This window comes from Artemia sp. Qi Xiang Cuo, unplaced genomic scaffold (assembly GCF_049724085.1).
Source record: "Artemia sp. Qi Xiang Cuo unplaced genomic scaffold, ASM4972408v1 HiC_scaffold_28, whole genome shotgun sequence".
NCBI lineage: Eukaryota > Metazoa > Arthropoda > Branchiopoda > Anostraca > Artemiidae > Artemia > Artemia sp. Qi Xiang Cuo.
This window is the reverse complement of record NW_028297437.1, coordinates 186,048-203,437: the sequence shown is the minus strand read 5'-3', so window position 1 is coordinate 203,437 and position 17,390 is coordinate 186,048. Positions and strand designations below refer to the sequence as shown.

Below are 17,390 nucleotides of genomic sequence, written 5' to 3'. Positions count from 1 at the left end.
ATCTAGAAAAGTTCACTAGAAAATCCATCAAAATGCATCTATAAACCTACTTTACGAATCTACTTTACGAGTCATACAGTATTTCTTTTCAACTCCCCATTAAAAAAAAAAAAAAAAAAAAAAAAAACAAACAATCAAAAAAACTATGCATTAGAACGTATGTAGCAAATCTACGTGACGGAAATTGTGAGCAAAGATGTTCATAATATTTTATTTGTAATTATAAGCAAGAAAGTATCCAGTTTGTGTTTGGAGATGGGATGTAATAAACATTTTTAAGAATATACCAAAAAAATATTTGGCGCATTTTTGCTACAATTTTTGGAGGGGGCGGGGGATTCAAACCCGGTATATACCCCTTCCCTGGATACAGCCTTGCTTATATAAGACTCGAGTTTCTGTTGTTACTACTGCAAAAAGTGTAAGGCCTTAATAGTAGAAAAAAAAATGTGTAAAAACGACACTACAAAACTAATTAAGCAACACCTATGAAATACTACCATCGCTTTCTTCACTTCTTGTTACGGCATTTACTTTTTATTTACCAGATTGAATAGGTCCGCACATACAAGTTTTCTTTGACCTCTCTACATTTACATTTACAATAAGAAAAAATAGAAATAAAACCCTTTCTAAATTTATTTTCGTTTTTTTTTTTTTTTTTTTTTTTTTTTTTTTTTTACAAGGGATATAAATTGAAGGAACTAAATTCGCTGCTCTTATTTTAGAACTATCTGCTGAACTTTACGACAAAAAGTCGACGACCTGAACTGCTTCTCATAATAAGAATGAAAATTATGGCCTAGAAACCTGGTTTTTGTAGCTTCAACCCCCCCCCTTCCCCCACAGATACGCATTTATTTTACTTCCCCGTCAAAATATTATGTGAAGCTATGCATATTCCGGTAAAATATTATATAAAACAATACATTAAAATATATAAGGCAAAAGAAAAAAAACTGTATGGAATAAATCGTTAATATCACTAAGCAGAAGGTCATAAATCAAGGTCTAGTTTTTTTTTTTTAATTTACACTACAAAATAAAATGAATGATAGTTGCATGCCTAGAAAAAGTGTTATTTGTTAGGAGACTGCAATCCCCTACCCCTCTTCTTGCGACAAATAATATTTTACTTCCAATCTTTATCCCTTATTATCAAAAGAAATTTCTACTAGGACTAAGTCGGATCGATATTAAAGAGTTATAAGTTTTGAAGCTTCAATAACCTCCCCCCCCCCCTCATTTTTTAAAACTTTCTTGTCAAAAGATTATAGAGTCCTATGCATCTCCAGATAAAATATTATGTAAAATTAAGCATTAAAACATATAAAGCAAAAGCAAAAAGAAATTACATTCCATAAATCGTTATTAAGTACTTCATTTGGCCGTACAATAGTGGGCTCATCCCTGGATCTGCCAGTGACTAAGTAGATGGTCATAGATCAAAGTCTAGTTTATTTTCAAGATTTACGCTACAGAATGGAATGAATTATAGTTGTATGCCTTGAAATTGCGCTATTTGTTAGGGGGCTACAATCCCCTGGCTTTCTCCTTTCGACAAAAAATTTGCAACTTCCTTGATTTATCCTACATTTCTAAAAATTTTTTCTCCTAGGGACAAAGTGCGATAAAAATTGAAGGGTCATAAGTCACATGCTCTTTCATAAGGCACATTCAGTGTGTTTGAATTTGAAAGTCTCTAGGTGAATAGAATTAAAAAAGAAAGAAAACCATTAAAGAAACTTAAACACAGAATGTGTATTCGCCCTCTCCTCCGTTGCCCGTGTTGGTTTGTTTATCAGTCTGCATCTATTAATTCATCCGCACAACTTCCTAAGAGAAGTATGAGAATTCGGATCTAAGCCCCTAAAAGCACATAAACCTATAATAAGTCTAAGTTCTTTGAAAGGTTCATACTACAAAATTAATCAAATGGTACTTACATATGTTTGATTACCAATCCTTCGCAGCTCTTTAGAAAATAGGGCCCATTAACCATCCAGCGAGCATTTTTTAAAATATCCGATTCTAAATTGCGACCCGCAGTTATAACTTTCAGTCTTGGGATTTCTGCTGCAGGCTCTTCTTGAAGAGATGTTTCGTTCAAGTCGAGTAAATGTTTTGGAAGTCGTGGTCTTCCAAGCTTTTTGTATATTTGCTTTAGTTTTTCCCTGTGCTTCTGTACAGTAACCAAGCCAATTCCTCTTTTATTACGCTTCTTGACCAGGTTTCACAAAGCACTTTTGTGAATTAGTAAGACCAATTTCTTCAATTACCTGTCCTTTCTTTCAAAATCCCTGACCGCAATCTAATTTGACTGAGCTTTTCTATTTGCCCAATATGTTGAAACAATCAGCTTTTATGTCAGTCGATACAAGTTGAAACCCTGAAAGTTTATAACCTGAAAACTGGTAATCATGCCCGCCTATTGAAACTAAATATGCAACCGCCTAGGAGGTACTAATGTAAAACTGATGGTAACAACTTTTAAATAAACTGATAAAAATGTATTTTTGGAACTAATTAGTAAAAAAACTTAAAAGTAAAGTTGTTCCTTTCAAAATCCTCCACAAGTCCGTGTTAAACTTATTAAACTTGTATTTACCGTTTCCTCATACAAGTCGAAATGGATTTTGCACGAAAAAGTCTAATTTAGAAAGCCAAGTAAAAAGTATTAAAAAAATAGCAAACTCAGATTATATTGCTAGATCAGGGGAACAGATAGGAACCAAAATCGATGCCTTAATGCGTCTGTTGTCGCCATACAAGCTAAAAATATTTAACATGGAAGGGATAGCCGGGATTGTTTCTATTCCGTCCCTCCTTAAACCCAAAACGACACTGTAGAACAGTTTTCAGCCAAAAGGACCAAGTCAATTTAAGGCAAAAAACAATAAACATTTGTCGCACATAAGCTGTGTTAGCCTACATCCAAAGAAAACCTTGCATGACAATGAATGTCACGAAATTTATGAATCGTTTGAAGTTCTGAGGGCGTAAGGGAATTTATCTACTGTTAAGTTTCTAACAACAAAACAGCTTTAAAACTGTAAAACACCTGAAATTTGCTGATTTTTAAGATTCATTGTCTTTAGGAATGAAAAATAGGCGAGAAAATTGTAGCTATGATAAAGAGAGTCAGAAACCAGACTTGCTCAAGCAGTATATGAAGATCTTCACCTTGATTGCAACAAAATTCATATTAATTTATGGAGTATGGTATTTGTCACTTTGTTAAATTGACAAACTGTCACTAGCTAGGCTAACCACCAGGGTTTAGAATATCAACAAACAAATCAAGTTCCTTGTTAAATTCAACTTGTATTTTGTTCTTCTTTCTTTACCTCTGTGTGATTATCTAAACAGACTTTCTTTATATTTTTAGACGCAATAAGTTTTTGTAATGATCCAGCATAAATAAGGAACATACAAATACTGTCATCTCCAGCTCAGTTTAAAAACTACTCCCGGGCCATCTCTGTTTAAACCGTCTTCAAAAAGAATTTTTAACGTCGGCTTCTCCTAATTGCTTTGAAACCCTCTTACAGGTGGCTTATAAGAAAAACGATAGTAGAGAAGTAAAAAATTAACTACAAGAAAACAATTTATTTGAAAGAATACGTAAATACATAAAAATAGTCAAAATATTTCTATTGGAATCACCGGTTTTCGACTAGGACCTTACGAACACAACTACGCTGTATGGATCAACTCAGATCAAACGTAATGGTACACTAAAGCGTAAAGAAAGAAATAGCGTAAAAGAAACAAAAATAGCGTAAAAGCGTAAAGAAAGAAATAGGTAACACATTATCACATTATTAATACCTTAAATTTCTACTATTTTAAAATATGCTTTACAGATTAATTTCAAATGTTTTGACATTTCTGTCACGTAATAAAAAGTAAAAATAGTTTAAAGGCAACAGATAAAGCACAATGCAAAATTGTTCATGGAATAGAATTTTTTGAATAGAATGATGAAAATATGGGTTATAGGGGTGCCCACAAGAGAGGGCAGGTGACCAAAAAGAAAAAAAAATTACCAAAATTTCTAAACTTTGTCAAACTTTAGCGTTCAACCTCACAAAATGTTTTGGAGAAAGTCCTACATTAGCAGTGCTGCACATGAGAACTGGAAAGAGCCAGGGAGAAGGGTGATGAAATTCCCACCACCCTTAAAAAGGGAGTAAAAAAGAGAACTACTTTGAGACCGAAGTACCTTTCTATTTACTCACCAATGTCCTTTGATCTGTTTAAAACCATGTTTTCATTTTAATGGAAATATTAGAACCTAATAATACATTTGAAGTCGTTGAATTTATTATTATCTTTATTTTTCATTAGAAAAGTGCCCCCCCCCCCTCCATGGAAAAATTTACTGGCAGAAGACACATAAGACGCAGAAGACTCATGACAGAAGAAGTCGAATGAAGAAGAAGACTCATTAATATCAGTCTTTAGACGAAATTTTGCTCCCAAATATGGAGCCACTATTCTGTGACTAGGAGAGGGAATACGTGAGCAAGAAATCGGAGGGACTTGGAGACTTTTCCCCCTTAAAACCTCGAGATTATTATCATAAAAATCTTGAGAATTTGGAGTGGGTGAGGTACGACTGGAACTATAGGGGAAAAAATTTATCGCCCCTTTGAAATGAGACAATGCAACGAATTAGGCTACTCCTAGAAACTCTGTGAACTACAGATTAAACCACCCTGTTGTAACGTGCTTAAGGAGTTGCAAACCGTGAGTTAAATATAGCCAAGAGACTGCCACTACTTTGCACTGCTACGCTGGCCTCAAACGAATTTGTGCTGCGATGATATTTTATTTTTTATTTTTAATGAAACGGCAGAACTGACCTATTGATCCCTGTGAAATGTTGAGATAAACAGTAATAAAAACTCTCAACACAAAACAAATTATCCTAAACAATTAAAACAGAAGAATATAGATATAAACAGATGAATATAAACAGAAGAAGAAGAATATAAACAGAAGAATAAATTTTATAAATGTGCAGCACCCAAGGATTGTTAGGTTTTAAAATTCTAAAAAGTCCGAAAGACAGAGTACGTGACTTAAACAGGAAAAGTAAGCCAGATACAATCAGAATTTATTTTTTGTAAGAATTTCGATATTATTGGTTGTTCGAAATAAGACATTGAAACCACAAAGCATGATTCATAATTTCCTTTTTGTTTTATGAGTCATTTTGTTAGGAGCAACTACTTTATATAGAATGAAGTATAAAGGAATGAAGTTAAGACTGGTTCAACGTCCAGTTCCCAGGCTTTCCAAATAATAATTAATTATAATAAATTGCACTATGCTAAATTATATAGTAAATATAAATATAATAAATCCTATTTAATTGTATACTAAATATACTAAATTATATCCTAATATACTAAATTATATACTAGATACAACAATACGCTAAATTATAGCAGTTACCAGGCCAAATGGAGAAAACTACTGCAGATTATCCAAATTGGGTTTATTTTACAGTTTCTTTTCTTTTACTAAGCCAATTCTCTTCAAATCATTGGAAAATTAGTTGAACTGATTTTCAAATTCATTATCCACATGAAAATCCCAGAAGCCCAATTTTTAGAAACTAACCCATAGTGGCAGAGAAAATATCTCTTAGAAAATATTTTTAGAAATAATCTCAATGCATAAATCAGTTTTTTAAACTTCTATATTCAGTCCTTTTAAACTTATATATAAAAGTTTTCATTAGTTCAATATTACTTTACATATCAGCTGTACAGGAATTTAAATTATTCCATAGTGATCTTTTCAATTTCTGATTAGAGAAAGTGAATGCACAACAGGGGTGGGGACTAAAAATTTTCTATGAATTTAGTTTGGTCTTTTTTGCACAAGTCTGTTTTTCTTGTTCATTACTCTAGTTCTTACTGTCTGGCTCAGTCAATAAAGTTTTTAATTAATTGATTTAAAATTAAAATTTTAAACAAATTTACTACAATTTAAGTGCAAATACGTAGGAAATACGGAGAATTCTAGTATACAAAAGTGCTGGTACGTCTAACGCTATATCAAATTTTCTATATGACTGAAAAAAGTGTAGTTATTAAAAACCAATACCTTGACGTGGCAGGTACTATCCTATGAAAAAAGCCAGGAAGAGTCTAGGCCTGAAGCGTTTTTGTGTTGAAAAACTTCTGAAGTGTTGAAAAACTTCTGTAGGAAGTTTTTCAAATTTCTTCAGATGACCTTGTTTACACCGTTTTTCATTGTTAAGAATCATCACCTGGACATAAAATTCCTCCCTTCCTTCTTTTTAAGTAGCATTCTTTTTTTCATAGATAGATTTCTTGTTTTTTTTCGTAAAAAGGGACTGGTCAGATAGCTGGATAGGCAGATTTGCCATCTTCTGTCGGAATTTGACCTTACACTCACTTTCGAAGAATTTTCTAGTGAAAAAGTATCCCTCCCCTTTCTCCCCTAGATGCACTGTTGGAAACAACGGCTTTTCATTAGTCTTCTTTAGCGTTCTCTGCTCTATTAAATTCTCCAGTTTCTGTATCAAATTCATATGTTAATTTGGCTCCATCTTCTTCAGTATTTTCCTGTGCATTAATAAGCTTTGATGTCTCCGGAGCTTGTGAAGGTGAGTCATCTGTTCTTATACTTGAGTCATCGTTGGAAATATTACATTCTAGTGGTGATATATGCTCTGAAGGACGTAAAACTCCAGAGTTTACATTCTCAATTGCTTGTCTGAGCTAGAATAGAAAATAATAAGATGTAAAGTCACCATAAGAAAATAAATGTTGACTATGCTGCTCTTACAAGTTTTCACGTTCCCAATTTCATACGTCATTTCTTTATATTTTTAAAAAAATGTTATCTTAAATTTTTCGTGCAACTGAGCCTTTTTATAAGTGGTTCTTATAAGAGGTCGGCCTTTTATAGCGCTACCTATAGTAGAGACCCACGTGTCTTCCATATTTTATGTTAAACTTATTTATTCCCAGTATGGAAACAGTGATCATAGAAACTGGGAGAGAGACACTTTTTGATTGGAAACTGAAAATTCTAGCGTCGTTTTATAAAGGCTAAAAGTATATTGAAGGCAACGAACCCTTTTTGTGCCTTTTTGGACTACTGGCCCTTTATTACCAATGGTGCTGGATCAAATATCAAAATAGTTATTTTGTCAAAACTATTTGAAAGGTGTAATAAACTTGCCTTAGACGATGATATTACCCCCAAATCCACTGAGGAAAAGGCTTTAAATAATGAAATTGGCCAATAGTTTGCAGGACCCCACAAATTCGGTCACAAGAAGCAACGAAATATTTTTTTTTGATCGACTTGAGAGTTATACCCAAAAAGTCCTTGGATTAACAGGACACCAACACGAAAAAACAGTTCCCCCAGAAACTGGACCCGATAAAGGGCCAAAAGACATTTTTACAGGAAGGCTTGAAACTTACAGTCGATAGTTTCTGGGTCGAAGTCGAAAGTTTCACAATTAATAAGTGAAGAAAAGAAATATTGATTCACCTCAAAATGAGACCGAAAACAGGGCCAAAGGCCTATTTTTGAAGGGACTGAAAACTAAAACTGTAAGTTTCTGGGCCAGGAAAACTAATATATACAAAAACAGCTCTAATCTGGGTACACAGATTCCCCAAAAAGAGGGCTTCAAAAAGGGAAAACAATTTCTTTCTGATCAGCTTGAAACCTGTATCCTTGAGTACTTCGCTCCCAAAAAAGGATCCCAAATATAATCATGATCAACGGTCTATCGTCGCCTATAGCATATAATCATGATTTTTCAATGAATTATTTTTATTTTCTTAAAGAAAGAGTTCCCAAGTTGAGATTTCTGAGACCTGACCACAAATAACGTTCCCGTCGAGAGTAGGTTTATTAAATGAAAATTTTCTTTCCATGCATTCAGATCAGCGTATTGGAACCTTAAAACACTGCTTTATTTTTACAGGCGATCATAAATGCATACGATTAGCATATCAATGAATTTGATCTGTATTTTATTGAATAGATGTTTAAAAAACCAAAAACACTTCACAAGGGCACACAATTCTAAAAAATCTACTACTACTACTACTAACAACTCATCGCAGCACCAAGCCGCCTGAGGCCAACACAGCTACGCACGCTCCTCCTCCACCCCAATCTATTCAAAGCCTCCCTTTTTACACCCGCCCACGAAGTTCCCATTTCCTTTAAATCTTTCTTTATGACGTCCTCACAACCCAAACGGGGACGACCTGCTTTCCGTTTAGCCCTAGATGGTTGGCCGAAAAGAACAATCTTCGGCAATCTGTCATCCTTCATCCAAACAACATGCCCTAACCACCTCAACCTTTCTTTCATTATAGACCTAGAAAGTGGTATTGAACCACATTTTTCGTATAGCCTATTGTTTGAAATACGGTCAGTCAGCCGGGTACCCAGTACAATCCTTAAGCAATTTCTCTGGAAAACATCTAGCAAATCTTCATCCGCCTTTCAGAGTGCCCATGCTTCAGAGCCATATTTGACCACTGTCATCACTGTAGCTTCTAAGATTCTAATCTTGGTTTGCAGACTTATCTTCCTATTCATCCAGACTTTTTTTAACTGTGAAAAAACACCCTGAGCCTTGGCTATTCTATTTTTAATATCTTCACTGCTCCCACCATCTTTACTAATAATACTACCAAGGTAAGTGAAACTGCCCACCTGATCAATATTTTCATTACCAAACGTCACCTTTTCATCTTCACTTATTCCTAGCCTTATTGACTTGGTCTTCCTAACATTAATTTTCAAACCAATACTAGCACCCTGAACTCGCAAAACCTCTAAAACTTCATTCATTTTGCTCACACTTTCATCTAGGATGCTTAAATCATCAGCATAATCCAAGTCCAGGAGACTTTTTCCTCCCCATTTGATTCCGTGGTCTCCCATTGCCTTTCCTGTGCTCCTTAAAACAAAGTCCATCAAAATAATCCATATAAAGGGGGATAGAACACAACCCTGCTTAACTCCTGATTTAATACAAAACCAGCTGCTAACCTCATTTCCTACCTTAACCGCAGCAGTGTTATTCTCGTACATAGCACTAATCACTTTAATGTATTTGTCTGGTATACCATACAAGGATAAAACCTTTACTAAAGCTCCTCTATCAACAGAATCGAACGCTTGCTCATAATCTATAAAACTGAGGACCAAAGGTGTTTGAAAACTTAGGCACTTCTCAATTATTAACCTAAGAGTGAAAATTTGGTCAACACATCCTCTACCTTTTCTAAAACCGCACTGCTCTTCTTTTAAAACTTTGTCTACGGCATCTCTCAGTCTTAAAAGTATCATATTACTAAGCAATTTGCTACCTACAGAGACCAGACTAATGCCTCGATAATTACCACACTCACTTTTATCACCTTTCTTATAAAGTGGCTTAATTAAGGTTTTCCTAAAATCATTAGGTCCTTCCCCTTTTTCAAAAATCATATTCATAATTTCCAATAACTTATTTCTAACCTCAGAGCCACCATATTTAAGAAACTCATTTACTACCCTATCAGCACCTGGAGCCTTATTATTCTTTAATCCTTTTAGTACTGTTTCTAATTCCTCCTCATAAAACAAATCTTCCTTCACATCCAAGGTATCACAAACTTTTTCATTTTCCTCTATATTTTTTCCTGCAACTCTATGCAAATCTAGGGGGTGGAGTATTCTGTTTTTTTTTTCGATTTTTCACTGAAAAGTACAAAAAGTGTTTTATTTTCAAATCTGGGAGAACAATTCTATGAAAAAATTGCTCCTCTGTCTCCCCCTCACTGATCCAGTGTCTATACTGTAGATGCTAAGTTATGGGGGTATTTTAGAATCAAACATTTTGCAGGCATCAAGACATGGCTAATTGTAGAAAAAGCCAAGACAGATAGTCCAAGTGATCAAGAGGCAAATCTGGGTTAAGCCCTTTTTAGGATTGTATAAAAATGATGCCATTTCATTTGTCACGAGCCAAAAACCAGTAGCCTGTAGAGCGTCTGCGTGGATCATTTATTTGTGTTATTACCCATGTTCCGAAGTCTATTTTCCATAGATCATAAGCAATTACAAACAAAATTTATGTTTCAATGTTCCAATTTTTTTGGAACTTCCAATGTTTCGATTTCACCTTCAAATCATGAGCCTTCCGTAATTAATCAAAATCCTTCCGGTTTAACTAATTTTGAAACTTTGCCTTTCATATATTGTAAGGATACTCGTTTCAGAAATTCAATGCTGTTTCATCAATCATCACCTACTCTATTTATTTGGCTAAGGGCGGCACACGTGTTTAGTGGCAAGAGGCACTGTGTAGCTTCCGTGGAAAAATCAACGCATGTTCTTTGCCACTTTTCTTCATTACTTGTTTCAGTTGATGGATTTTGGAAATTAAGCATTCATATAATTTACGAACAGTGCGTTTCGGAAATTTATAGGCTATTTTTTGGTGTATAATGTGTACTATATGCCACAGCGTAAAGAGGGATTGTAAAGTGACAAGGGGTAATGCTTAGTAGACTTGGAAAATAGTTTTATTATGTCTGAATTCAGCTTCAGGCTTTTCTTTTTGGCACTTTTTACATTAGGCCTTGGTTATCAAGACTTGAAAGAGAAAAATAAGTAAAAAAAATGTCAATAATAAAAGAGAAATGCAAATAGAACTAGAATTATTTGTGAGTACTAATTGCTTTACTAATTTTACTGCAAGGATGCACTTGAATAATGGTTAATTAATGGTTAATATTAAGGGTTAATAAATGGTTAATCAATAAGGACAGTACATAATTGCCCATTATCAATGAAGAACAAAAACAAGAAATTAAAATGAGATTTAGCAATAAATACCTCAGGTAAAGCTACCACTCCCACAAGCCGACCAATAGCAGTTACATAAGCGTGATTTACTCCCACCATACTGAAAAGGGCATGCACTTTAAGAAGAGACGTCCTTTCAACTAATTGAAATGGTGCCGGGTCAATATGACACTGGGTCAAGTCTACTGGCTTCTCCATTTCTGCTTCCTCCCATAAGGCTTGCTCCTCTGGAGACATATCGATCACTCTGGCTTTTGGCTGTAAAAGAGAGAAAGAAACAACGAGGTAAAGGCACATTGTTCAGACACGCCAAATAAGAGGGCCAAAGATCCATTAGCCCCATTTCCCCCTGAAACCTCGACATTTTAGCAATTTCCCCACAGTTTCTTATATCTGCCACATTGTATGCCCGTCTTTCGACTTTTTTCATGAGAAAAAGTGAAATGGACCCAGAAAAGAGACTTCTCTCTCCTGGGAGAAAAAGGAAGTCCCCTCGCTGCAGATAAGAAACACCCAAAAATTTTCCTACTTCTAGTAATGTATATAAGCATGAGAAACAAGAGAAAACCTAAGCTTTGACACCATGGGCGCAGGGAGGGATGCAGCTCCCCCCCTCGACCTTCAAATTTACATTAGATATGGCTGAAAAAGCAGATGGTTGGAAAAGCAGTTGATAAAAGGCCCTTCCATCATACTATTGACTGCCCCCCCTAGACAATATGCTGCCTACGCCCATATTTGACACTAACATAGCTGTCATAAGTTTGAAAATCCAACAAGCCCCACAAGTATTGTCGGAGTGGTTAGTCAAATCACAAAAAAAGGTAAAAACTTCATTTAAACTCATAGATATTTGTGATAGGTAAATGTAATTATAATCAAGCTGAAGGCCACTAGATGATAACTTTTGCAGAGAATCAGCTTCATTTTTAAATCGTGTAAGCCAAATTATATTTTCGTTTCGCATAAGAGAATTTATTCTACAAATTCAAGGGAAGAAGACAAACCAGTAAGTACTGACCAAGTGGTTTAACAAGTATAAAGTCTCGGCAATTACAGAAGCCAAATACCCATTCTAGATCATTGTTAAAAAAGCATGAGCAGTGCTACAAAGCTCCAGTGCACTACATTGCTTGTGGGTCCATAGCACCATGAAGAAATAACTTTATGGGGGTGGTAAAAAAAACTGATTCAAAAGTGTAATGCACATGAAGTTTATTTGACATATGAAAAAAGCGACTTTCTATTTCAGAAAGTAAGACGAAAGTTATGTAAAGAAAGATGCATAAGAAAGCAATATTTATTCAACCTAGAAGGAATTTACCTGCAAGATATAAGAAAATGAATATAAACACCTAATGAGATGAACTTATTACTGTAAAGCTGATAATGAAAGATGTATCTTTTATATGTTGATTAAATAAAAAAAACAAGTTTTTTTAACTGAAAGTAAGGAGTGATATTAAAACTGAAAACGAACAGAAATTATTCCGTATATGAAAGGGGCTGTCCCTTTCTCAACACCTCACCCTTTACTCTTAAGTTTTTATTGTTTAAAAAAAATAAAGTTGCAAGAAAGAGTCAAACTTTAGCGTAAAGAGTGAGGCGTTGAGGAGGAGACAGCCCCTTTCATATGCGGAATTAATTTCTGTTTGTTTTAAGTTTTAATGTCACTCCTTACTTTCAGTTTAAAAAACCTGTTTTTTTATTGAATTATTGAATATTTTGAATTAATACAGGTTTTGATTTTGGATCACCGTACATGAAATTTGCATATTAATTTTACTTTTATTTGGTTAAATGGCTTTCTCGAAAGTTGTTTAATTTTATTTACAAACCTTTATATTTGTAATAGATATATGTAACTTACGAATTAACTTACGTAACGAACTTCTATATTCCTATATTTGTAATACATATATTAGGGGGTTCTCCCCCTAGTCAATACCTCGCTCTTTGCGCTAAAGTTCGAATTTTGTTCCAATTCTTTAAAAATGACCCCTTAATCACAAAGGCCGTTAATTAGAATAAATAGCTATTATAAAAGTAATAAAAAATCTTTGGCTTAATGAGCTTGTTATTGACTAGGGGGTGAACCCAATCATATACGTAATATTTTCTGTTCGTTTTAAGTTTTGATGTTGCTCCTTACTTTCAGTTGAAAAATTTGTCGTCTTTTTTTATTTAATTTCTGATCGTTTTTTTTAAATAATGCTGGAAAATCCAGCGCCCCCTTCATAGCAATGTCCCTTCCCCCATTAAAAATTCCTCCATGGAAATATCCTCCCACATAGCCCCCCAATCCCCCCCCAAAACTAGAAAACATCCCCCTTGAAAATGGCTGTATACTTCCCAATAACCAATACTATATGCAAACGTTGGGTAAAGTTCATAACTTTCAGCCCTCCCCTCGGGGACTTTAGGGGATTAACTCATCCTAAAAGACATAGTTATAATATTTTCGACCATGCTGAACAAAAAGGCTATCTCAAAATGTTGATCGGGTGACTTTGGGAAAAAAATGAGCGTGGGAGGGGGCCTAGTTGCCCTCCATTTTTTTCACTTAAAAAGGGCACTAGAACTTTTAATTTCCATTCGAATGAGCCCTCCCACAATATTCTAGGACCACTGGGTCGATACGATCACCCTTGGGAAAAAAATAAATAAACAAATGAACACGCATCCGTGATCTTTCTTCTGGAAAAAAAAAATACAAACTCCACGTTTTTGCATATAGGAGCTTGAAACATCTACAGTAGAGTTCTCTGATACACTGTATCTGATGGTGTTATTTTCATTAAGATTCTAAAAATTTTAAGGGGTGTTTCCCCCTTTTTCGAAAATCAGGCAAATTTTCTCAGGCACGTAACTTTTGATGGGTAGAGCTAAACTTGATGAAACTTGTATATTTGAAATCAGCATTAAAATCTGATTCTTTAGATGTATCTATTGGTTTCAAATTCCGTTTTTTAGAGTTTCGGTTACTATTGAGCCGGGTCGCTCCTTACTTACAGTTCGTTACCACAAACTATTTGATAAAACGGCCAAGAATTGGGACAGAAAGTCAAACTTTAGCGTAAAGAGCGAAGTATTGAGGAAGAGGCCACCCCCTCCCTTTCCATACACAGAATAATGTCTTTCTGTTTTAAGTTTTAATGCTGCATCTTACTTTCAGTTCAAAAAAATTGTTTTTTATTTCATTTCTTATCGTTTTTCAAATACTGCCGGGAAATCCGGCTCCCCCTCCATGGAAAATTTTCTTCCCCCACGGAAAATTTCTATTGCGTAAAATGTATCGCCCCCTTAAAATCCATCCCGGACTATTCCTTGCAGACGACTCTGCCTGAAAAAATTTCGTTAGCATACTTTTATTCGAAAAAGACGTTAATTTCTGATCGTTTTTCAAATCTTACTGGAAATCCTTCCCTCTGTGGAAAATTTTTCCCGGAAATCCCCCCCCCACCCAAGCAAAAAGTTGTTCTCATAGATGATTCCCCCATGAGAATTCCTCCCGCTGGAAATTTCCCTCCCCATCGAAAAATCCTACAGACAATTCCAACTCCGCTGAAAATTCCCCCTGGACGATTCACCCGGAACATATTCACGTGTAAAATTGAGTCGGTAAAGAGAAAGTAAGACAAATATAGAGAAATTTGTATAGGAATTCTGGCAAGTTCCTCTAGTATAAAAATTTCCCTGGAAATTTAACCCCTGGACCCCAAACCCCAAATTTTCTCAGGCACGTAACTTTTGATGGGTAGAGCTAAACTTGATAAAACTTGTAAAATTTGAAATCAACATTAAAATCTGATTCTTTAGATGTATCTATTGGTTTCAAATTCCTTTTTTTAGAGTTTTGGTTACTATTGAGCCGGGTCGCTCCTTACTTACAGTTCGTTACCACGAACTGTTTGAAAAAGACTTTTGCTTTCGTAAGGAAATTAAAGTGACCACTTTTTGGCACGGTTCTTATCCATCAAATTATGCACATTCAAATATGACTAGATCATGTATGAAGTGAATTATAGTTAGGACTTATATTTTCGAAGCTATGAAACAATTCGTAGTAACGAACTGTAAGTATGGAAATACTCGGCTCAACCCTATTTTGTATTTTTTGCCAAAAGAAAGTTGACGAATGTGTGTTTTTTTTCCCCAGGGGTAATCGTATCGGTTAACTGTCGAGAGAGGGCTCATTCGAACGGAAATTAAAATTCTAGTTATCTTTTTTAAGTAACCAAAAATATTGGACGGCAACTAGCCCCCCTTCTATGTCCCTTTTTTCCCTAAAGCCAGCAGATCAAGATTTTGAGATTTTGTTCAGTCATTTTTTCAGCATAGTTTAAAAATTAAATAGCTATGCCTTTGGGAATAACATGACCCCCCCCCCCCACAGCCCCTGGGAGAATGCCTATAAGTTATGAAATTTGTCCATTATTTACGTATAGTATTTGTTATTGAGAAGTATACAGACATTTTTTGGGATACGGGACTTTCTGTGGGGAGATTTTCCACGGGGAGAATTTTCCGCGTCGAGGGAGGCATCCTGTTCCAGGGGTTAAATTTCCAGGGAAATTCTTATACTAGAGGAACTTGCCAGAATTCCTATACAAATTTCTCTATATTTGTCTTACTTTCTCTTTGCCGACTCAATTTTACACGTGAGTATGTTCTGGGTGAATCGTCCAGGGGGAATTTTCAGCGGAGTTGGAATTGTCTGTAGGATTTTTCGATGGGGAGGGAAATTTCCAGCGGGAGGAATTCTCATGGGGGAATCATCTATGAGAACAACTTTCGGCTTGGGAGGATTTCTGGTAAAAATTTTCCACAGAGGGAAGGATCTCCGGTAAGATTTGAAAAAGATCAGAAATTAAAGTCTTTTTCGAATAAAAGTATGCGAACGAAGTTTTTTCAGGCGGAGTCGTCTGCAAGGAATAGTCCGGGATGAATTTTAAGGGGTCATATATTTTATGCAATAGAAATTTTCCGAGGGGGAAGAAAATTTGTCCATGGAGGGGGAGTCGGATTTCCCGGCAGTATTTGAAAAACAATAAGAAATGAAATAAAAAACAAGTTTTTTTAACTGAAAGTAAGGTGCAGGATTAAAACTTAAAACAGAAAGACATTATTCTGAGTATGGAAAGGGAGGAGGGTGGCCTCTTCCTCAATACTTCGCTCTTTATGCTAAAGTTTGACTTTCTGCCCCAATTCTTGGCCGTTTAATCAAACAGTTCGTGGTAACGAACTGTAAATAAGGAGTGACCCGGCTCAGAGAACAGCGTATCAGAGAACCCTACTATAGAAGTTTCAAGCTCCTATCTGCAAAAATGTGGAATTTAGTATTTTTTGCCAGAAGAAAGATCACGGATGCGTGTTTATTTGTTTTTTGTTTTTTTTTCCAGGGGTGATAATATCGACTCAGTGGTCCTAGAATATCGTGGGAGGGCTCATTCAAACGGAAATCAAAAGTTCTACTGCCCTTTCTAAGTGACCAAAAATAGATGGCAACTACGCCCCCCCCCCACGCTCATTTTTTTCCTAAGTCACCCGTACAAAATTTTTAGATAGCCATTTTGTTCAGCATGGTCGGAAATATAATAAATATGTCTTTTAGGACGACTTAATCCCCCAAAGTTTCCAGGGGAAGGGCTGAAAGTTATGAACTTTACCCAATGTTTACATGTAGTATTGGTTTTTGGGAAGTATACAGACGTTTTCATGGGGGATTTCTTCAGGTAGCGGGGGGGAGGGGTAAGGGGTTGTGTGGGAGGATCTTTCCACGGAAGAAGTATTCATGGGGGAAAGAACATTTCTATGAAGGGGGCGCCGGATTTCCCTGCATTATTTAAAAAACAATTAGAAATTATATATATATAAAAAACAAGTTTTTCAACTGAAACTAAGGAGCAATATCAAAACTTAAAACGAACAGAAATTATTACGTATATGATTGGGTTCGCCTCCTAGTCAATACCTCGCTCTTTAAGCCAAAGATTTTTTAGTACTTTCATAAGATCTATTTATTCTAATTAACGGCCTTTGTGATTAAGGGGTCATTTTTAAAGAATTGGAGCAAAATTTGAACTTTAGCGAAAAGAGTGAGGTATTGACTAGGGGGCGAACCCCCTTATATATGAATTAAAAATATATTAATATAGAAGTTAGTTACGTATGTTAATTCGTAAGTTACGTATATTTATTACTAATAAAAACGTTCGTAAATAAAATTAAACAATTTTCGAGAAAGCCATTTAGCCAGATAAAAGTAAAATTAGCATGCAAATTTCGTTTTATTTATTGATGTACGGTGAGCCAAAATCAAAACCTGCATTAATTCAAAAACATTCAAAAATTAAATAAAAACAACAAGTTTTTTTAACTGAAAGTAAGAAGCAACTTTAAAACTTAAAACGAACAGAAATTATTCCGTATATGAAAGGGGCTGTCCCCTCCTCAACGCCTTGCTCTTTGCACTAAGGTTTGACTCTTTCTCACAACTCTGTTTCTTAAAACGATAA

At 35.2% G+C, this 17,390-nt stretch overlaps 1 protein-coding gene across 1 annotated transcript in view; it reads right to left on the bottom strand.

The window, feature by feature from the left end:
• Window positions 1-5,417: 5,417 nt before the first annotated feature.
• The window catches only part of LOC148938936 (chloride channel protein 2-like), a 37,241-nt gene continuing 25,268 nt past the window's right edge, over window positions 5,418-17,390 (bottom strand). The window contains exons 11-12 of the mRNA XM_089107430.1: window positions 10,903-11,130; window positions 5,418-6,761 (exon numbers count right to left, since the gene is read on the bottom strand). Coding sequence (XP_088963556.1) covers window positions 6,513-6,761; window positions 10,903-11,130 — 477 coding nt within the window. The 3' untranslated portion in view covers window positions 5,418-6,512. The remainder of the gene's footprint in view (window positions 6,762-10,902; window positions 11,131-17,390) is intronic.